Raw genomic sequence first — 22611 nt, 5'->3', positions numbered from 1 at the left:
TCCAAAACACGTTTCCTTGACCTTCATGGAAACACTATGAGGAGATAAGAAAAGGAAGCACCTTTCTTTAGTGTTTAGATAATTCGATCCATTCCTCTTGAACCTTCGACTGCAGGATTAGTGATCCTAGTATTGATCAGAGGTGGACAGAGAGCTACGGTGGCCCTGAGAGCTCAATACTCTGCTACCTGACAAAACACAAGCAAAGTCAGAAAGCATCTCAGCCTGAGAAAACTCTTCCAGATACAGCAACAAGTAGGGACGGGTATCACTCAGATTTTAACGGTACAACTGCTTTTACCGGTACTTTAACGGTGGTCTTACTTTTGTTTCTTTTGCTTTTTTAATAGAGAAAAACTAAACAAACCATGAACAGAATAAAGATAGCTTCATTTTCTCCCATGTACCGTGTAAGAAATCTAAATTATCTAGACAGTAATGCTGTGCTGATGGGATGATCAGAGACTGTGGACTGTGTCAGGGTTTACTGAAAAAGAAATGAATGTGTCAAATGTCATTATGTAGCTTTAAATAATAACAATGTGGTTAGGGAGCATATTAGGGAGTGTTTTTCTACTGCTCCCATCAAATAAAACAGTCTAAAAACAAGAAACAAAACTACAAAAACAAAGCAAAGACACAAGGTTACATTTGAAGAAATAGAAGTGAAGCGTAACTGATGCATCTTATGAGGCTTTGTTCGGATCATTATCTCTTTCTTTTGAGCTAAAACATGCAAAATCAGTGAATTAAACCTCAGAACTTCAACTCTATGGTAAAAAAAAGCTGCATGGAAGGGAACGGAAATGTTTCCAGGGGGGCGTTAGGGAATTCTGCCATGTCAAGAGATGAACGAGGAGGCAGAGAATAAGGTTTACTGATGTCAGGAGAAGTGATACAAGGAGCAACACAGAGATGTGAGCACCAGCAGCATCACTTCTGAGGATTCTCTTCAACCTCAGGTTCATATGGAGCTGGGAGGATATTTAGATTACAGCCCAGTATGGAGACAACTCATCTACTCCGTAACGTCACACCAAACAACATCTAATCTTAACACTCGTGTCGTCCTGAGGGTCAAATTGACCCGTTTTATAATTTGAAAATGTGGGGAAAAATATATATTTTCACAGTGAAACTTCTGATGTCCACATTTTCAACATTTTTGGGAAATTTTTGAACATTTTTTGGTGGGAAAAAAAGAAATGTTAAAAATGTTTCTTAAGAACATTCACATAAAAATCAACCAAAATCCAGCAAAATTCACTGGATTTTGGTTGATTTTTATGTGAATGTTCTTAAAGAAAATATTAGAAGTTTTACTGATAAAAATGGAATCACTTTAGATATTTTTAGGATTTTTTTGGAAGATTTTTACTAATTTTTTGAAAACATTTGCAAGAATTTTCTTGCCAAATTTTGGGGATTTTTTTTTTTAAAATAATACTTTCAAGGGAAACTTTTAAGGAATTATTGGAATTTTCTTCCTGAAGGTTTTGCAAATTTTCAGAAATTTGGGGAATTTTTTTGCTGACTTTTTGGATTTTTTTCAGACAAGGAAACAACATTCTTTGGTGCCTGTAAATGCAGACAACAGGAGGGTTAACCAAGCCATGTCTTTGTCGCAGCAGTTCTCTCTCACGGTTCTTCTTTTGCCTTTCTCAGGTTCATATTAAGGACAGAGAAGGACTGAATGAGCTCCCAGCCTCAGTTTGGGAAAAGCAAATACGAACAGTTAACCTGTAGGATAATCTGAGGTGATCTAAAGGTTCTACAACTTGATTTAAGGTGACTGTCAAGAATTGCTTTTAAACTTCTGCTTGTTTTTAAAGCTCTTAACGGTCTTGCTCCACTTTGTTTATCTGAGCTTTTAACTTTATCGGACCAAAAAAGAGCTCTGAGGTTTTCCAGTCAGCGGCTGCTTGAAGTACTGAGGTCTAAATACAAACCCTGGAGTGTTCTCTGCAGCTGGACCCAGGTTCTGGACCCAGGTTCTGGACCCAGGTTCTGGACCCAGGTTCTGGACCCAGGTTCTGGACCCAGGTTCTGGACTCAGGTTCTGGACTCAGGTTCTGGACTCAGGTTCTGGACCCAGGTTCTGGTCCAACATGCACCCTCACTGACCTGGATCTGTTCAAATCAAAGCTCAAAACCTTCCTGTTTAAAATGGCTTTCAATACCTAGCGGCACAGTGACATTTTATTATTTTTATTTCTTTTAGATGTTATATTTTAGTGCTGTTTATTTATTGGTTTATTGTACATTTTACAGGCTGCATAGTGGTGTGGTGGTTAGCACTGTCGCCTTACAGCTAGAAGATCCCGGTTCGCATCCCGGCCTTCCCTGCAGGTGCATTAAGGTTTTAAGCCAAGTTATAAAGGGGAGTCCGATAAAGAGGCCATTTGTCAGATTTGCAGTAAAAAAGGTGGAGTTTTGATAAGACAGAATAAAATGACAAAATGACATAACATTAGGAAACACAGTGCAGCAGGATATAATAAGTATGAAGCTTCACTGATAATAAACTAAGTATGCTCAGATAAGACGATAGAATACAAAAGAGAGAAGTACAACTGACAAGCATCCTGAGTTAGAAAACAAAAACCTTTTCAGTGTCAGATTTCCTCATTTTCTTTGCCTGTCGATGCTTCTGTGTCGAGCTGCAGTGGACGGTTTCACCACTAAATAAACGGTAACTTTAGAAGACGTCCGACAAGCTGAGATTTGTAAAGCATTACTTAGGACTCTTAATCGGGGCCAGTACAAACGGGAGCGAGCAAAACCGGTTCCGGAGTTTATAAGGGCATCTGGCAGTCTTGTAAAAATGTGAATCTGTTCTCTAAGCTGCTTATTAGCTGAGCCCATACAACATACAGGTATGTGCAGAGTATCAAGCACTTTAGCCAAGTGGTTATGTATGGAATCACAGGAGTGCCATAATAAAAGATAAATCTGTGAAGAAATAAGGAAATAAATGTGTAAATATAAAGATGAATAAAAAAATAAATCTGCTAAAAAATAAGGAAATAAATGTGTCAATATAAAGGAGAATAAAATAAATAAATACATAAATCTGCTAAAAAAAAAATAAGGAAATAAAAGTGCAAATATAAAGAGGAATAAATAAAAGAAAAATAAAAAATAAATCTGTTAAAAAATAAGGAAATAAATGTGTAAATATAAAGAGGAATAAATAAAATAAATAAATCTGCTAAAAAAGAAGGAAATAAATATGCAAATATAAAGAGGAATAAAAACTAAATTTGTTAAATAATAAGGAAATAAATGTGCAAATATGCAAAGGAATAAATAAAAGAATAATGAAAAACTAAATTTGTTAAAAATAAACGTATGAATATAAAGATTAATAAAAAATAAAAAAACAAATCTGTTAAAAAAATAAGGAAGTAAATGTGTAAATATAAAGAGGAATAAATACAAGAATTATCAAATATATCTCTTAAAAACTAAGGAAATAAATGTGTAAATATGAAGAGGAATAAATAAATAAACAGATCTGTTTTAAAAATAAGACAATAAATGTGTAAATATAAAGACAATAAAAATAAATAAATAAATCTGTTAAAAAATAAGGAAATAAAGGTGTAAATATAAATTGGAAGAAAAAAAGAATAAATAAAAAATAAATCTGTTAAAAAATAAGAAAATAAATGTGCAAATATAAAGAAGAATAAATAAATATGGAAATATAAAGGTAAATTTTGCCTTTGCTTTTCCCTTTTCCCTTTGTTTTTTCATTTTGTTTTGCCTTTTGTCATTGCTTTTTCCATTTTGCCTTTGCTTTTACTTGATGGACTGAGCTCTCAAGCAAATGGCTTTGGGCGTTCCTTTCTGTCCAGGTGAGTATTCAGTACCTGATCACAGGATTCCTGCCTGACGGAAGCTCCTAGCACGGCTAAAGGGAAGCGATGTCACTGTGGCGCTTCGGCTGATTCTACCAGCAGACACTGAAATGACTCTGATAGTGTGGTAAGTTAATGTTTATTTTCTTATCCGTGCCAGTTTTAATGCGATCTTATTTATTACCAACGACAGAGATGGAGCTGAAAATAAACTGGAGATTGTGCAGACTGAAGAGGAAAATAAAGAAAATAAAGACCTAAATCTGTGGTTTAGCTTTAACGAGCAGCAGCAGCATAAAACTGCCGATTGAAAACTGATTTCTTGAGCGTGCAGCGTGCTTTACTATCTGTGTCACTTCATGTGTACCGTGACTAAAAGTTGCTCCTGCCTGCAGCCCATAAACCTGCTTGCTGAGGCAGATCCTGTCTAGATGTTTCTGATTACAGTGTGCTACATTCTTGCCATATCTCTGCTGTGGATCTCCCCCTCTCTGTGTCTACTTTACCTGCCAGCGGCGGCCCGATGAGCAGCGTGATGCTCTCCATGATAGCGAGGAGGCCCAGGGCGGAGGGGAAGCGGCTCATCTCCACGATATCCATGAGGACGGTGAACATGAGGGAGCCCACCACGCTCATGGACAGCCCGTAGATCACCACGTACGCCAGCAGCACGGGGAAGCCGGGCCCGATGGAGCAGATGCTGTTACTGAGCCCGTTGACCAGCAGAGCGAAGGCGAACACGTAGATGTGTCGCCCTTTGAACCAGGGCATGTTGAAGATGATGCCGAAAGGAGGCCGCACCACGATGTTGACGATCCCCAGGATGGAGAGCAGGAAAGCTGCCCGGCTCTGCTCCATGCCGTGGGCCGTGGCGTAAGGAACCAGGTAGATGAGGGGCACCACGAACCCCAGCATCATCCACGTGATGCCGATAGCGTACACGCAGTAACGCGGGTTGTTGCAGAACTGATCGAAGGCCATGTGTTTGCTCAGGGTGGCCAACAGGCAGCTCCATATCGTCCTCACCGGCCCCTTTTCCTTCCTGTCGTTGTCCTCGTCGGGAGGAGGGGGTCCGTGGTTCATCAGCGGCTGCCCTCGACGCCTGCTGGGCTGCAGGGGCCTCATCACGGCTCCACAAACGCAGCAGTTCAGCAAAACGGCCCCCAGGACCAGAAAGCTGCCCCTCCAGCCGAACTCAGTGTGGAGGTAGTTTCCCAGGAAAGGCAGCGTGCACAGTCCCAGGGCCGTGCCGGTGGAGGACATGGCGTTGGCGAACGCACGGCGGCGCACGAAGTAGTGTCCCAGGATGGTCACGGCTGGCTGGAAGCTGAAGCAGAAGCCGAGTCCTGCAACAGAACAAGTAGACGGTCAGTTCCAGCATCAGAAATAACCAAAATAATGTTCCTAATATGTTCCAGCTCAAGTATTCTGCTCTACTTTAACCCTCTGAACCCCAAAAAGTACAATGTAGGCTAGAAAACATCTCACTTGTGGATCCAAAACGGAAACGTACGTTTCTTTTTTAGAAAAATCACCAAAATTTCACAATCTATCAAAGCAAGAAACTGTAAAAACAGAAAAAAACTGTTGGATTTTCAAGTTTCTGGCAGTCATTGTACTAATCTTCTGTGATGTTCCATTCAATCAGGAAAATTAACCAATCTAAGCTTAAAATCATTACATTTCATTTATTTATTCTACTTGTGTGATCAAAAAATTCTCCAAAAAGGAGCGGTTTTCACCAGATTCTGTAAAAAAAAGAATAACTGTGCGCTCCTAGGTGCAACTGAAAGGCTATGGCTTTGTGACATGACAAAAATTCTGTAAGTATTCGGCTGAACTGCAGGCAGTGTTTAAACCAGCAGATAGAAAACACATCAGAGAGCCTGAGAGCAAAATAAAAGCATACAAGAGCAACAAAATAAATGCTGCCTGGCTCAAAAACGGTCTACAGAGAACCAAGCTGTTGGTGAAATATCTGTCTAGTGTTGACGTCCAGAATAGAGTTTGTAGCAGTGATAAAAATGTAAGTTAAAAAGTATACGTAGTATGTAGATCCACCATTTTTAAAGTATTGGTAACAATTTTGGCGCTATAAAAATGATTCTCATGTTGTTTCCGTTTTTTTCCCCCCATTTCTGGAAAATACACACCACCACCCACCAAAAAATTAATTTTGTTTTATCCTTTCTCATGTTTTCTGGCTTTGTAACTGTGCCACACAAGGCCAGACATTTTTTTGTGTTTTCTACTTCTAGCCACTGTTTTGTTGTTTCTATAAAAGGTGCAGGAATTTATATAACTTTGAAAATGAGCCCACAGTGAGTTTAAATGTGACAGGAAAAAAGAAACAACAGGAAACTGCTTGGGTTTCAGAGGGTTGAATGGTTCCTTTTTACAATGTTGATCATATTTTCATACTTTTTGACTGTAATATTTGTCTAAAATAATAAGATCAGAGATGCCAATTTGTATGCTGAGATATGGGAAGACGACAACATCCCAAAATCAGACAAAAACACAAAAGTCAGAGTATCACTTAGGATGTAAACAAACCTGCAGGTTAGCCAGATTTATTTGGAAAGGAAAATGAGGTCCATTTTAAACCAAGGCCCAACAGTTTAACATTATTTACTGCTCAGGTCTGTAAAAGTGCAATTTTGTCGGCAGTAGCAGCCAAACCTACAAAAACCAGACCCAACTGTCACCTTTAAACTTTAAAATGAGTTTTATTTTTCTCATATAAGTTGCAGTAAGTGATTTTTAGACAACTTTGGGGCAGAAAAAGTTGCAACAAGACACGATTTTCGTTTAGAAAGCTCCAAAATCTGATGGGCTTGGGAAAAAGCTCTGACGCTTCAGCTGCCTCATGTTCCCTGAGCAGCCTCCTGGTGTTTGGTGTTGGGCAGGTAGTCAACGGTCGTGTGTCAGGTGGGGTAATAAATGTGCCGAGCGTTTGCTGACCTGTGACGACCCCGGCGGTGATGTAGAGCTCGGTGATGGACCGGGTAAATGAGCTGGCCGCCATTCCCAGCCCGCTCAGGACTCCGCCCAACATGACTGTTGCTCGGCAGCCAAACCTCTCCACCAGCACGCTACAAAAGGGACCTGTGGATCAGATTTAATGCTCTTAGTTTAATGCATACTGGAGCAGAAGTGGGCAAAAGGCTTACACGGCAGAGGAGAGGCTGTTTTCTTAATCCTACCAACACGTTTCAGATAACAGCCATATGCTGGAATCTGGTACCAGCTGAGGGACCTGAGGGTCTTAAGACCTGGAAGCATGAGTGAAAACATGTTTACTCTCTGGCTCACTTTCTAATTCATGTGTGCACATAAATCTGACAGACTAGTTTACTGACCCACACAGCTGTTAGTTCAGTTGAAAATACACTGTTTATGTACAGAGCAGATTTTCCCATCTGTGAAATATCATTTTACCTCAACTGTTGCTCATGAATCACCTTTGATAGAGAAGGAAGTTTCACTTGTGAGTTTGAAAGCCTCTGTACTAAATACAGTGGTGTACGCTGGTTAAAGGTCACAAACAGGAGGGTTAAATTTAACTCAGTCTGAATTTGTTGTTAGGCAACGCAGCTGCAAGATACTGATGAGGGTAAATGTTAGAACAAACTAAGATCAGTGTTCCTACAAAGGAACACAACATTTAGTCGCAGGTATCTGGAACTGCACCATAGAGGATATTACTTTATGATCAAAACAACAAAAACAAGACAAAATACTTGAAAAATGAGAAACAAGATGACAAAAGCGAGACAAACGACTCAAAACAAAACAAAAAGAGGCAAAAAATTTGTCAAAAAAGTTACAAAGCACCAAAAAAGTGTACAAATGACAAAAAAGAGACAAAAAATGACAAACACGAGAAAATGACAAAAAAATACACAACATAAGACAAAAAAAGACAAAATAGCAAAAACAATGCTAAAAACAACAAATAAAGCAAAACACAAAATTACAAAAATAAGACCAAAAAACAACAAAACGAGACAAATTACAAAAAGGAAACACAAAACAACAAAAACGAGAAACAAAATTACAAAAACAAGACAAAAGTCAGTCAAAAAAACGACAAAAACAAGACAAAATATTACAAAAACGAGACACAAAGCGGCAAAAAAAATGGACAAATGACAAGCGAGACAAAAAAAGACAAAACCACAAAAAACAACAAATAAAGTGAAACACAAAAGGAGAAAAATAAGACAAAAAACACAAGTGAGACAAAAAGGAAACACAAAACAACAAAAACATGAGACAAATGACAAAATCCAGACAAGAAAACCGACAAAAACAAGATAAAATATTACAAAAATGAGACACAAAACAACAAAAGAAGAATGAACAATCTAGTATTTTACTTTCTGATCAAAACAACTTGTCATGGTCTAGAAATTATTTTAAATTTATAGTTTTACTAATTTACAATCTGCAGTTAATGTCTTCTCTGGAATTTTTACACTTTGAGGGCCGGATTGGACCCTCTGGAGGACCGCTTTTGGCCCCCCCGGCGGCATGTTTGACACCCCTTGATCTAGTGACTTAACATTTCAGTTTTAATTCCTGCTGAACTGAACAGAAACTTGGTGGGAGGCGGCTGCTTTGATTTGTGTCACTAAATGAAGATAAAACTTAGATCTGTGTCACATTTCTTTAAGCTTAAGGATAATTTTTAAGATCAAAGCATTCCTGCCTCCAACATCCATGAGAACTTTGTACAAAACGAGCTGCGACTTCTAATTCTCCCGTCTTGGCACCCCATAAAACTCTAGTTTCTGCAGAATACAGTAGAACTTCTGATATTCTATATTTGTTTGTAAATAGTAAACCATGAAAAGGCAGAATCAACAATGTATCAGCTGGCATTGAAGTGCGCCACAGCTGGCAGTTTCATGCCGTAGTTCTGCTTTTAAATGATCTAATTCATAAATTCCTCCTCATCAGTTAAATCTATAATTGAAAGGATGTTGTCATCAAAACCCTACAGTATCAAGGAAAAAGGAAGGATGCTGTTTTGCACTAAACCTGTCGCTCAGGTGCTGTGGGTACTGTGCCAACAGGTGAATAAAAACTAGACTTTTTACTCCGCCAAGGAACGGGCGGAGATATGTGACGAACGTACGTTTGTCTGTGAATCTGTCTGTCTGTCTGTCTGTCTGTCTGTGTAACCCATGTTGGTCGGTGTTTCTTGCTGTTCCCAGCGTTTTATTTTATTACTCTGCCAACAAACGGCAGAGTTATGTGACGATCGGCGTACGCTTTGTCTGTCTGTCTGTCTGTCTGTCTGTCTGTCTGTCTGTCTGTCTGTCTGTCTGTCTGTCTGTCTGTCTGTCTGTCTGTCTGTCTGTCTGTCTGTCTGTCTGTCTGTCTGTCTGTCTGTCTGTCTGTGTGAAACATTACTGAAAAACAGAGCAACGGATTTGGATGAAATTTTCAGGAAAGGTCAGAAATGACACAAGGACCAAGTGATTAGATTTTGGCAGTGATGCGGCTTATAGTCTGGATCTACAGCTTTGTTAAAGATTTCCCATTGGGAGATATAGCAGCCGGCACGGCGTCACTGTAACCATGATGTGAACACTGTGTCAGTTACCTGCTGACGATCACATGATTGCATCCTACTACAAACTGATTGATTTATCAGTTGGAAATCATACAAGGAACAAATGATTAAACTGTATTTACACGCAATTTGGTATCCATACATAACATGCACATGCATAACACATGCTTGTGCTCAGCACAAGGTCATTTTTTATTAAAGATTTCATCCATCGGAAATGATACGTCACCTGAACAGCCTTGGCAGAGTACTGCGCTCTCTGAGTGCTTTTCTAGCTGCCATTGTGTCCATATTTATTTGGAGAAGGGAATTCTAAATCGGCAGCCTTATCAGTCAATCAACTAAAGAACACCATGAAATGAACTGAAGATGAGGCTGTTTTGATGTGGTCATGACATGAGCAATTACCACGGCTTTGGTCATGTGACATGGCCACTTTGATGCCATAGATCATGGCATCATACTCCTGGCATCATAGTGATGCGGTCACATTTCGTACACAACAAAAGCTATGGCCAGTAGGCATTATGCAACACAGAAGTCTTTGTCATGGTGCTCATAAGTAGCTAAACCCCAATGTTCTCCACTTACCAACACAGACCTGCCAGGAGTCCACAAAGCAAGATTACGACAGTAATAAAGAGCAAGAGGGTCCACCTGATGGTAAAACCAGGTACTACAGCTAATTTATGACACATTTACTCCTCCAAGGAGGCAGAGCCTTGGTAGAGTAGGAAGTCTAAGAATCAGACAAACTCACTCCTACTCCTATCGATAAGTCTACTCTAGAACTTTCTCCAGGGAATTTTCTACAGCTCAGACATTTAAAACTGTCACCGCTCATTCATTCAAACAACTTCAGACTCATCATTCCTTGAGCGTGCAGCAGTAAACCCAAAAACTCCTCCATTGATTAGTGAGACATGTTAGTATAGAACCTTCACACAATCATGAAGACAGCAGAATCAGAATGGTTGATGTTGCCTCAGCTTATAACCTCTGTGAGGTGTGGTCAGTGCTATTCACATTCCGACGACCATTGCCAAGGCCCACCTGGCTCCTCAACGATGGTCACTGGGAGCCAGGGAGTGACAAAGGGGGTCGTTGAAATGCGAGTTTCACCGAGCCCTCGTATGCTAATGGTGGTCGTTAGCATGAGTCACCTCACCTGAGTCATTCCGCTGAGTAGTTCTTTTGGGGAGTTTTGACTGATTGTAAAATGGTGAAAGATGATGTCGTAGACCACCCCCCCATTCAGAGATGGCTTCTCCACTTTGACATGGATGGCTTCTTTCATGCCTCTCTCAAACCATCTGTCCTCCCTGTCCAAAATCTGAACATTGGTGTCCTGAAATGAGTGTCCCTCTTCCTTGAGGTGAAGGAAGACCACCGAATCCTGTCCTGAGGAACTGGCTCTTCTGTGTTGAGCCATTCGCTTGTTAAGTGGCTGTTTGGTTTCCCCTATGTAGAGATCTGAGCATTCCTCGCTGCATTTAACTGCATACACCAGGTTGCTCTTCTGACTGTGTGGTGTGGGGTCTTTTGGGTGGACCAGTCTTTGTCTGAGTGTGTACCTGCCTTGGCAATGGTCGTCGGAATGTGAATAACACTGACCACACCTCACAGACGTTTTAAGCTGAGGCAACATCAACCACCACCACAACTGAAGAAGCCTCTTGGATGAGAGGTGAAACATCTTCAAGGAACCTTCTTAAAGTCCAGTTGGCTTGACTTAAACAACTTTGGATAACCATGACCTGGATGAATGAGAAACTACACACACAGCAGAATCAGAACTGCACAAAAACAGAAATTCTTTTTTTTAACAGCAACTCTCTGGCTGTTTTTATTGTCGTTAATATTTTGTTCAATTTTGTCAAACTCATGTTTTTTGCTAAAGAAAAGATGTTAGTGAAGAACATTCTGTTAAATTTAGTTTATTTTTATTTTGTTCTATTTTTTTAAGTATATGTTATAAACATAGCATGGTAATATATATTTACAAAACATGAGAATATATATAAACATGAAATGATGTAGTTTATCGTGGTATTTTATATTTTATTATAAAATAGAAGTATAAAACTGTATAAAATTTAGTAAAAAACAAATAGACCTATAACAAATAATAATATCTTTCATAAAGATATTATTAATTATCTGGTTGGTGGGTCCAGACAGGAGGAGAAGAGGAAGAGGTTCAACCTGAGTCAGGACTCAGGGTGAGGTTTGGTTCTACCATTTTTCTTAAAGAAACTGACAAACCTCTTCCACCAGGACTTCCTCTTTTTTTCTTGTCTGTCCACCACCTCCTCTATAGAATCTATTTTCTGGTTTGAGTTATCTTCTTTAGAAAGTGCTGTCTTTAATTCTGCTTCTAGACGGCTCTTCTCCACCTCTCATGATGACAGTGCGGACAACATCCACTTGTTTCGGCATTCCAAGAAATAAGAAAGTAAAATGTGTTCGCTAGCCTACAAAATCATTAGATAAAAACATTGAAAAAAACAGTAATTTCAGATTCTTGGTATTTTGACACCAGAATATTGTTAAAGACAAAAATATACATAGTATCATCGACTTCCATGCCAAATTAAATCAAACTAATGAATTACACTTATATGAATTTGGGAGATAAAGTAAAGAATCGCAATAACCTGGCACACATTTTCACTTTATCATTTCTATCACTGAAAAAACAAAAGATGTATTCAACCGTTTGGGGAACCAGACTGCTGACAGGCTAAACACATAAAATCCATGCCAAAACCCAAACCAAAATATCAGGCAGAATAAATGGAGCTTAGAGTTGTGTGTTCAGGACAGGAAGGGAGGAAGGTGGGAGTTTGAAAGCACTGCGATAACATGAACCAGTACCGATTGTTCTGGTGTGGTCTCAGGTTTCTTTCAATAAAAAAGTAGTAATTACTGATCACCGCCCACGACAGACTACAGTTATTCTGTATGTGAACGAAACATTCTTCCTTTAATGTTTTTAAATAAATAAATCTTAAGGACTCCTAAAAATATCATTAAAGAAAAAATGCATCGCGCCTATTACTTCTTTTGGGCAATTATTAAATTGGAAGAGGAGGTATTATCAAACTGTTCTGATAACGTGGAGATAAAACACAGAGTAACTTTCATCAGCTTTTTGTATCTGCTTTTAAAATATTGACAGTTGAAATTACTGATTGGGGAACACCTTGCACCGTTTATCACCAAGATATTCAACTTGATTAACCTGTTGCTTATCAATCTAAATAAAAAGGCTCCCGGATGACGATAAAAGACCAGATTAACAAGATTCTCTCCAGCTACGGTGTGCAGGGGTTAGATATCCTGAGAAATGACTTTCGCCACACTAATCACTGCTTTTGACGAGGCTAAACCAATAAAAATCTTGGATGCATTGAAGAAAGTGTGCAAAAAGTTACCAAAACAAATATCCGTCATAAAGTTTATGGCTTTAAAATTTGGATTATTGTTACCACTTAAGCTAAATTCTTGATTTTAAGTCAAGTCGTAATTCTAATATTTAATTCTGATAAGTGCACAAATAGAGAGGAGTCGGTCACAAAACCAGCTGTGAGGTGGTTGGAAAACTAATTTAACAATGTCAGCATGAGCCTCCATGAGCCCTGTTCATACCAGACCAAGTAGGGATTTAGCAGCAAAACCCCTGACTGTATTGATTCATGGAAGGTTGTGCTCTAGTGTTTTTAGTTTAACTTTTCAAAACTGCAAAAGGAGTGTATAGATATATTAAGTTAGTGTAGTTTATCCCTTTTGTAACCCTGAATCAGTCACTGTGGGTTGAGAGAACCAAGCAGGCTGCAGTTTCTCATGAAATAATCCCTTTTAAATCAACAGCATCACAGCAAGACAGTTTGATAAACACTCAGATCCTTCCTGTCAGGTTTCATACCTTCCCTGGACGATAACAATCAGGTATGACTTCCAATAACCCCGAGGCTTGGGGCATTTATGGGCAAATAAGTGACAAAAACAACCCTGCAATAAAATGTTAAGCCTACAAAAGCCCAAAGTAACATAGTGTAATTAAGTCACCTGTGACTTAATAAAAAGGAGGAAGATCTAATGGTATACTGACTAAGGTTACACTTTAACTACACAGGTGACTCTGAGCCGGTCTATTTACCTCCTGCATGCAGAACTGACGTCATGATGGAGGGCACCCAGGAGGTTTCACTGTTTGAGGCGTGGAACTCATTCTGCAGGTCGGTGTAGTAGATTCCCACACAGGAGGGGAACGCCAGGGTCAACGCCAGGACCATGATGGTGGCAATCAGCACCACCCATCCCCAACCTCCATCTGGAGCCGTTACTGCCCCCGCTACTGGCCCCGAGTCTCTGGCTTCGCCTCCCGACTGCTTCTCCTCGGATTCACAGCCGTTGGCCTCCTGAACTTTCTCCATATCGTTGGCCTCTTTGAAAACCTCGGAGGCCTCCGAGTGGAGGTAACGATCGCTCGTCCCCCTGATTCCATTTCTCTGAGTCATGTTCAGCTCGGCAGCTCGGGCAAGGCTGCCGTGTTAGCTCTGCAGGGTGTGGAACCACTTTTGTTGTCCATGTCACTGTAACCGCTGCAACCTTTAAGGACACCTACAAGGACAAAAGCAAACAATTAGTCAGATTGCACAGAGGAGCTGAAGTGGAGAGCGCTTTTAAGAGGCTGTTAGCGGTCCTCTTTGGTTCAGACTGAGATTTCTGAACAACCACTGTACTTTGCTTGTTCACTAGAAGACAAATCCTAATACTCTGAATGAGCCTCTGATGTTTCGTGGTTTTATGTTAAATGTCTAAACAAATATGACATCTGGTGCATGTTCCCCCGAATTACTCTTTGGTGATCCCTTGATGTTTCACCTGTCATCATCTTTACTTTAAAATCAGCACGTTAGCATGCTAACAGGCTAAACTAAGGTGGCAAACATGGTACACATTATGCCTACTAAACATCGTTTAAACATTTTGCACAATGAAAGATCACTTCAGAGAGCCACTAGATATACAACACATTTAAGTACAGCTGCAACAGTGACTCAGTCAATTAACTGTCAGCTACTAAGTTAATCTGCAACTATTTTGGCAAACAATCGATTGGGTTGAGTCATTTGTTTTTTAAAGGTAAGAAGTCTAAATTCTCTGATTTCTGCTTCTTAAATGAGAATACTTTCTGGTTTCTTTCCTTGGTTACACCAGTAAACTATTGTACTGCGAGAAACATGACCTTTGGTTGATGTTCTTGCTCCTTAGAGGACGAATCCTAATGATTTGAATGAACCTGTGGTTTTCCATGATATCTTTCAACAACTATGAAATCTGGTTCAAGCGTGCATGGACCTCTAAATCACAATTGGTGATCCCACCTGGCGCCATCTATATCTCAACACTAGCAAATGTTAGCATGCTAAGGCCAAACTAAGATGTTGAATATGAAAAACATTATGCTGACTGTAAAATAAACGTCTTATCGATTGACGTCTCACCAACAGATTTCCTGCCTCTTTGTTGTCCTACGTGTTACTTCCCTTATCCCCTAGCTGGGTAGGATAACACCGCTGCAACCTTTGCATCCACTGGACGAACCTGCCCATGTCCCACTTGCTTCCCCAAATAGGTTACTGTTGCCTTTCCAAACTCACATTTTGCAAGGTTGAGGGTTAGCGAAGCGTTAGCAAGCCGCTGAAACACAACTTTCAGACTGGAAACATGGCTGTTCCAATTGCTTGAGTGCACCACCACATCATCCAAGTACACCACCTGTTATTGCAGTAGATGTACCAAAATAATGCCGCTATTCATACACGTGACAGAGCATCAGCCACCACATTGCAAGCACCTTTTTTGTGCTTAATGTTGATGTTGTAGTTCTGGGCCAACAGGGCCCAACGCATCAACCGCTGGTTGTGGTTATACATTTGTGCCAGAAAAATTAGGGGATTGTGGTCAGTATAGACCGTCACTAGTGTTGAACTGGAGCCTACGTATACATCAAAATGCTGCAGGGCGAGCAACATGGCTAATGTCTCTTTCTCAATGGTGGAGTAGTTCAACTGGTGACGCTTGAATTTGGTGGAGAAATAACTGACTGGGTGGCACACATCCCCCTCACCATCCTGCAGCAAAACAGCACCAGCTCCAGTCGCACTGGCATCTACCTCCAGTTTGAAGGGTCGGGAGAAGTTAGGAGCAGCGAGTACAGGAGCACTGCAAAGAAGAGACTTTGCAGCATTGAAAGCATGTTCACAGACAGCATTCCAGTGGAATGGCACTCCAGGGCTACACAACCTGGTCAGGGGGGCAACAACCACAGAGAAATTTTTACAGAAACACCGATAATAACCCGTCATACCCAGAAACCGTCTCAATTCACGTCTGGTTGTAGGAGCTGGGTAGGATAACACCGCTGCAACCTTTGCATCCACTGGACGAACCTGCCCATATCCCGGACGAGCCCCCAAATATGTTACGTCCCGACAGCTAGGGGATAAGGGAAGTAACACGTAGGACAACAAAGAGGCAGGAAATCTGTTGGTGAGACGTCAATCGATAAGACGTTTATTTTATCCAGCAAGACAAATCCAACACAGCACTCCAAAAGATCCAACGCGGGTCCCCTAGACCCGTGCGAGACGAGACGAGACAACACCACACCACACTCTGGCAGCTGATCTGGCCCATTGGCCATGACGTTCAGGCCGACTCATCTTTTAACCATCCCTGCCAATTGGTAACGAGCCACAGGTGCACCTGGCCACTCCCACTGAGCATACCTGGGGACAGGGAAGAGAAAAAAAAAACAAAACACAACCTACCTTATCTATTCAACACAGAATGTAACAATTAGCATGTTAGCATCATTACTGTGGGCCAGTTAGCATGCTAGTGTTAGCATGTTCAACATACTATGACTGTACAGCTTCAAAGAACCGGTGAATGTTAGTAGAGCTGCAACAATGAATGAATTAATCGATTAGTTGTCAGCTACCAAATTAATCTGCAATTGTTATGATTGTTTTGACTCATTTTTAAAGGTCTAAATTTTCTGATTTCAGCTTCTCAAATGGGAATATTTTCTGACTTCTTTCCATGATTACACCAGTAAACTGAACTACTGTACTGCATGAAACATGAAATTTTGTCTCGTTTCCGATTGGATGAATCCTAATCATTCAAATTTGGTACAATTGGTACAAACATGCATGGCACCCTGGGATAACTGGGGGTGATCCCACGTGACGTCATAAATACTTCAAAATTAGCAAATGTTAGCATGCCAGCAGGCTAAACTTAGATGGTGTACATGGTAAACATTATGACGATCAAACATCAGCATGTTAGCATTGTCAGTGTGGGCATGTTAGCATGGTAGTGACACCCTGAAAGAGCTGATGATTATTTAAGTAGAGTTACAACGATAAGTGGATTAAATGACTAATTGTCAGTTATTAAGTTAATCGCCTACTAATCTGATAATTGATTCACTGGTTCAAGTAGTTTTGGGGGTTATTAAGTCAAAACTCTCTCAGCTTCTTAAAAGTGAATATTTGCTGGTTTCTTTCCTCTGCTAGACCAGAAAACTGAATATCTTAGTTTAGGTATTGGACTAAACAAGACATTCGAAGACGCCATCTTGGGTTTTTGAGAACGATGACCACCATTTGTAACCCAGAACTAATCAATTAATGGAGCAAAAAATCAACAATGAAAATAATTGTTAACTGCAGCCATACTATGAAGTATTAAGTATTGGCTAACTTTGTTCTGACGACAAATAAATGCCCTGCTAGGTCTTATCGTAGCATATTAATAGTACAGTAGTTGTCCTTGTAAATGGTGCTAAAAGTTCCCAACAAGAGTTTCCTCTTCAGAGCTTTTGAAAAGATGCTGAGAGGAACTGTAGTTTTCCAAAACATTTAGCAAATGTGAGTAACTTGCAGTAAATTACATAACTCATCCAGTTTTACAAATGACTCCTCAGTCTCAGTCCAGACCCTCCCTGGACGAGTCAACAACTGGTCAGCAGACTTCAGGCTATTAGCACAAGTAGATGCAAATAGATAAACAATAGGCAAAGGGAAAGAAACCGGTGCAGGAAACCCAGGGAAAGTCTGGGTTAGTAATCTAGCCTCCTTGAAGCAGAGGCGGCGATGAGAGTTTATAAAATGAAGGAAACTTCCAAATCTTGGCATCGCTCCTGAGCTGACAGCTGGCGTTACCGTAACATTTACAAAAACTTTAGCTCATAAATCAGCTGAAGACTTTTCGTCTTCTGCGTAGAATAGAAGCCACAAGGGCCTCCAGCAGGCCGCAGACATTTCCTGTGTAGGGCAATCACTTATCAGACGTTAAAATCAGAAAATTACGTAACATTGAGGCCTGCAGCTGAGACGCTGGGTGGATTAACGGAGAAGAGGTCTGCTGAGCCTCACGATGAACTCGCCTGTGGATGTACAGGGAATGTGGCTAGCATGAGACTAACATGAGCCTGAGAAAACCTTCGGATGAATAGCTCTCTGTGCAAATGTCCCAGAAGAATTTCCCCCAAAGATACTTAATACCATTTCCAGATCTCCCAACCACTGAGGAGGGCAAGACTTTCGAAGATTATATTGCTCTTATATATTTATCCATGTATGGGTGGTCTGTGGCCAACATTACAATGATAAATGGTTCAACTTTGGTTCAACTTTATGAATAAATGCAGAGTTTCAATCAAAGCGCGAAAACACAGCCAGCTTGCTAAATACTCATCAAAACACTGAATGATATAATAAGTTACTCAGAGTACAGACACTTCTTGTATTTTGACACAACTTCCTGAATCAAGTTTAATTGTTTTCAATGTTTTTTCAACTTTATAATTACCTGTACAGTTCGAAAAATACAATTTAGTCTCTTCTGATTGCCAAAATATTGTATTTAGTGACCGTTACTGTTACTATTACTGTAGCTTTAGTGTATTTTAGATGACTAACTTATCCAATATTTGGCATTTTGGATTTAAAAAACAAACTATGATACAAAGCACAAAAAGTGAATGGATGCAGAAAAGCCACACATTCCTTGTTTAAATGAGGTATGTACCAGAGTGTAAAGTTGAAAATTAGTTACTGTCTAAATAATAATAATAAATAATAAGTCTGATTATATTTTAAATTTAAGCATAATTAGAATCAATATTGTCGGGATTTTTCGAAATAATTTAGTTGGATGCATACAGATGTTTTCATTTTGTTTGTGATTTTGATGCCAAAATTTGAAGAGTCATACCACCTTGCAATTTCCTCTTTATTCAAGCTGTGCAAACACTGTTTCAAGCTGTTATCTGCTGCACTATTACCTTGACTACAAGCAGCGACTTCCTGGAGTCTCAGCTGTCCACCCGGGAACTGAAAAAGGCTGACGCATAGTTTAAACGCCCTCAACACGATGATTTATCACACTGGCACATCAGTTTTTAAGCAAAATAAACAAACAAGAAACGTGTGAATTACTCAGGTGGATTTTGTTGAGTTTGGACAGAACCAAGCTACCTATTTCCTGTCTTATAGCTTCATATTTACAGTACAGACAGAAGCCTGACTGAGCAAAACAAACAGAATCTACTTACTGGCACCTCTGAAGCTCACTGCTTACTGAAATATCACAAGATATTTCCTTGGTCAATCTGTACAAACACCAAAGTGTAAAAATGGCAGATTATGATTTTATAGGGGACAATCTGCTGAACTTATTGCTTGACTTGGAGCTGGGAAACTGGCGACGACCAAGAAAAAATATCTACCATATAAGATAAATCCCCTAAAATCGATAACTGGCTGTATTTAAACTAAAGTTTAGCCGCATTGTGTGAGTCACTGAGGTGGATTTAGTTGTCTTTCAGCGCCTCTTTACCACCTATATGCTAACCTCATATTTGTATTACAAAAGTGGTAAAATCAGATTAACTACACTTTTACATCTGCACGTTCCACTTGACGCTACAGTCAGCAGCTAATTAGCTTAGTTTACTGACTTACATGCTGATATAGCTGTAAAAGGCCAAAATCAGCCAGCAACAGGTCCTGAAAATACTCATCAGCCTTTAGCATCCAAACCAAGACATCTGGCGATAGTGTTGCATAGTTAGACCATTCTCTAATGATGACAAATGCTGTGTAGAATGGTCTGACTGCCCCTCTTTATCATTTTCCCAGAGGGGAAGAAAACATTCTTGCATGTTTTATTTCTTTAAACTAATCACAATCATCAAAGGCATGCTTAAGAACAAGATGCAAAGATGGTGTTCACTTTAAAAAATGATGAAGAGGGATTATTTTAGTGAGGGACCCAAGAACTGTATTAACTGGACAGTTCAGTAAAATACAAAAACACTAGCTTGAAATTTTTATCACGTAGGTTGCTACCCGGAGGTCATTGTTTTCCACAGTGAAGGGAGTTTTGAAAACAGTGTCACATATATTGTGTATGCGGAGGAGAAATTCATGGGAAATCAAAAAAAAAGGCAAAATTATGCACTTGGTTAACATCTGGTGAGTCAGACTAATCTGGAAATAACAGTCATGTTCAGTTTGAACATCATTAACCAAAAACAACAAGGTTTTTATCAGTTATACTAGTATGTACACGTTTTCCTTTTCATGTAAAATATTAATATTTTACTTGTGACCATTGATACAACACTGTGTAGAATGGTCTGACTGCACCTCTTTATCATTCTCCTATAGGAAAAAAAACACTCTTGCATGTTTTTTTTCTTTAAACTAATACAAATCATCTTGGGCAGGCCTAAGAACAGGATGCAAAGATGGTGTTCACTTAAAACAGTTAAGAGGGGATTATTTTAGCTGAACATTTGCCTGCAGGAAGTCGAAGTCCACCTATAAAATGGACAATACACCAAAAAATTTTTAAAATATCTCAGAACTATAGCATGTAGTGTCACACAGATTGTGAAAGCGGAGGAGAAATCCATGGGAAATGAAAAAAGATTGGCAAACTTACACACTCAGTCAACACCCGGTCAGTCAGACTAATCTAGAAACAACTGTCATGTTCAGTTTGAACATCATTGACCAAAAACAACAAGGATTTTTATCAGTTATACTAGTATGCACAGGTTTTCCTTCTGTGTATGAAATATTAACATTTTGCTTGCGAACTTGCATCTTTTGACATTTGGGGACAAAGTTGTTGCCAACCACAGATGTAATATTCCATGGATGGAGAAAAAAAAAACAGCCCCAGAACCAAAGTAGACAAGAGTTTGTGGAGAGAACAGGGGTGTCTGCATACTTCTGGTTATTATGTGGATATTTCTTTTGTGATTGTGTAGTAGGGGTGGGAGGAAATTGAGGCCTCGGCGAACCTCATGACATCCTGTTTTGATCATTCACCTCATGCACTCTGCACACACTGATGCACACAACTGAACTGTAGCTGCACACATCAGATTTTGACAAAAGAGTCCAATGTACAAGAGGTGAGATGTCCACGGACAGTTTCATGACCTCATGGAGCTGTTTAAGATTGGGGGGGAGGTCTCCAGACACTAACTACCTCTTCATGGGAGACTATGTTGACAGAGGCTACTACTCTGTGGAGACAGTCACACTCCTGGTTTTTGTTGAGATAAGGTTCCGAAAACAAATCACAATTCTCAGAGGGAAACAAATTAATTATTAATTAGCTATAGTTAATATAGTTAATATTCATTCTTGTATATATTGTATATATTATTGTTATTATCATTACTGTACATATGGTTAGTGCTGCTTTGAAAGATGCTGCTGCTGTAACACTGGAAACTTCCTCTGATGTGGGGAGTAATAAAGGATTACCTTATCTTAAATGTAGCTTCACATGTCTCGATTGTAGCTGCACGTCTTATTTTGTAGCTGCATGCATCTCAACTGTAGCTGCATGTGTGTGAATTGTAGGTGCACACGTCTTAATTGTTGCTGCATACGACTCTTAATTAAAGCTGCACACATCTCTTACGTAATTTTAGCTGCACATCTCTGAACTATAGCTGCACACATACCTCTTAATTGTAGCTCCACCTGTCTTAATTGTGTTGCTGGAGGTGTCAGGAGGCAGGGGGAGGGTGTTGGGGGAACATACCTAAAAGTGATGCTGAGCAGCTGATGTCCCCCGCGGGACAGCCCACAGAGGGATTCCACCTCTCCATAACACACTGGATCCAGCAGCTCATACTGGTCATTCCCAGCCTGGAATATTTCCTCTATTCCCAGTTCAGCCGCGTTCACACGGAGGCTGTTTCTTCTCCACGTTCACCCACGTGGCACCTCGTTAATATTAACACAGCTTAGACCCCATCCCTGCTCTGCCCCTTAGAATAACTGGAATGGGTTTTGATTTGATTGATTTCCATGAAAGCCTTGTGCTCCCATCAGTCTAATTCCCACCCTGACAGATAAACAGCTGACGGCAGTAAAAAGGGAAGCGGTTCCAACATCTCACTCTTCCGTGAATCTGTGAAGAATAAAACACATTTACTCGCCTTTGCTTCTCCGCGCTGATCGTGGCGGGTTTCGGCTCCGTTTCGGCTCCACACAGGCGCGGTCGCTCCTTGATGACTGCCGGAGCAGCAGCGGCCGTCCGGGGGTCTTATCGTCACCGAGCTCCGTTGGCAGCGGTGGGCGGGGACTGGGCGGTGGGATGCGGGCTGCGCAGGCCCCAGCCCCGCTCCCAGTCCACGGAGCTGCTGTACAATAAGCCCTAATGGTGGACACAGTGTTCCACGCATGTGAAAGGAAGCTCTATATGCAGTACATTTACTCAACTGCAGTACTCGAGTACCACTCTGAAGTACTTGTACTCGAGTATTTTCACTTCCTGCAGCTTTTTACTCCTCCTGTACTAAAATTAACCCTCATGTCGTCCTGCGGGTCAAAATTGACCAGTTTTAAAGTTTGAAAATGTGGAAAAAATATATATATTTTCACAGTGAAACTTCTGATGTCCACATTTTCAACATTTTTGGGAAATCTTTGAACATTTTTTGGTTGGAAAAAAAAGAAATGTTAAAAATGCTTCTTAAGAATATTCACCAAAAAAATCCAGCGAATTTCGCTGGATTTTGGTTGATTTTTATGTGAATGTTCTTGAAGA

The 22611-nt window shown here is 40.2% G+C and overlaps 1 protein-coding gene across 1 annotated transcript in view; it reads right to left on the bottom strand.

Annotated features, from left to right (window-relative positions):
- Positions 1 to 22212, bottom strand: part of slc16a5a (solute carrier family 16 member 5a) — a 28346-nt gene extending 6134 nt beyond the window's left edge. The window contains exons 1-4 of the mRNA XM_023268617.3: positions 22001 to 22212; positions 13610 to 14073; positions 6828 to 6971; positions 4370 to 5209 (exon numbers count right to left, since the gene is read on the bottom strand). Of these exons, the coding sequence (XP_023124385.1) occupies positions 4370 to 5209; positions 6828 to 6971; positions 13610 to 13970 (1345 nt within the window). The 5' untranslated portion in view covers positions 13971 to 14073; positions 22001 to 22212. The remainder of the gene's footprint in view (positions 1 to 4369; positions 5210 to 6827; positions 6972 to 13609; positions 14074 to 22000) is intronic.
- Between the last annotated feature and the right edge of the window lie 399 nt (positions 22213 to 22611).

Source organism: Amphiprion ocellaris, chromosome 18 (genome assembly GCF_022539595.1).
Source record: "Amphiprion ocellaris isolate individual 3 ecotype Okinawa chromosome 18, ASM2253959v1, whole genome shotgun sequence".
NCBI classification, from domain to species: domain Eukaryota; kingdom Metazoa; phylum Chordata; class Actinopteri; family Pomacentridae; genus Amphiprion; species Amphiprion ocellaris.
This window is presented reverse-complemented; position numbering and strand designations above follow the sequence as displayed.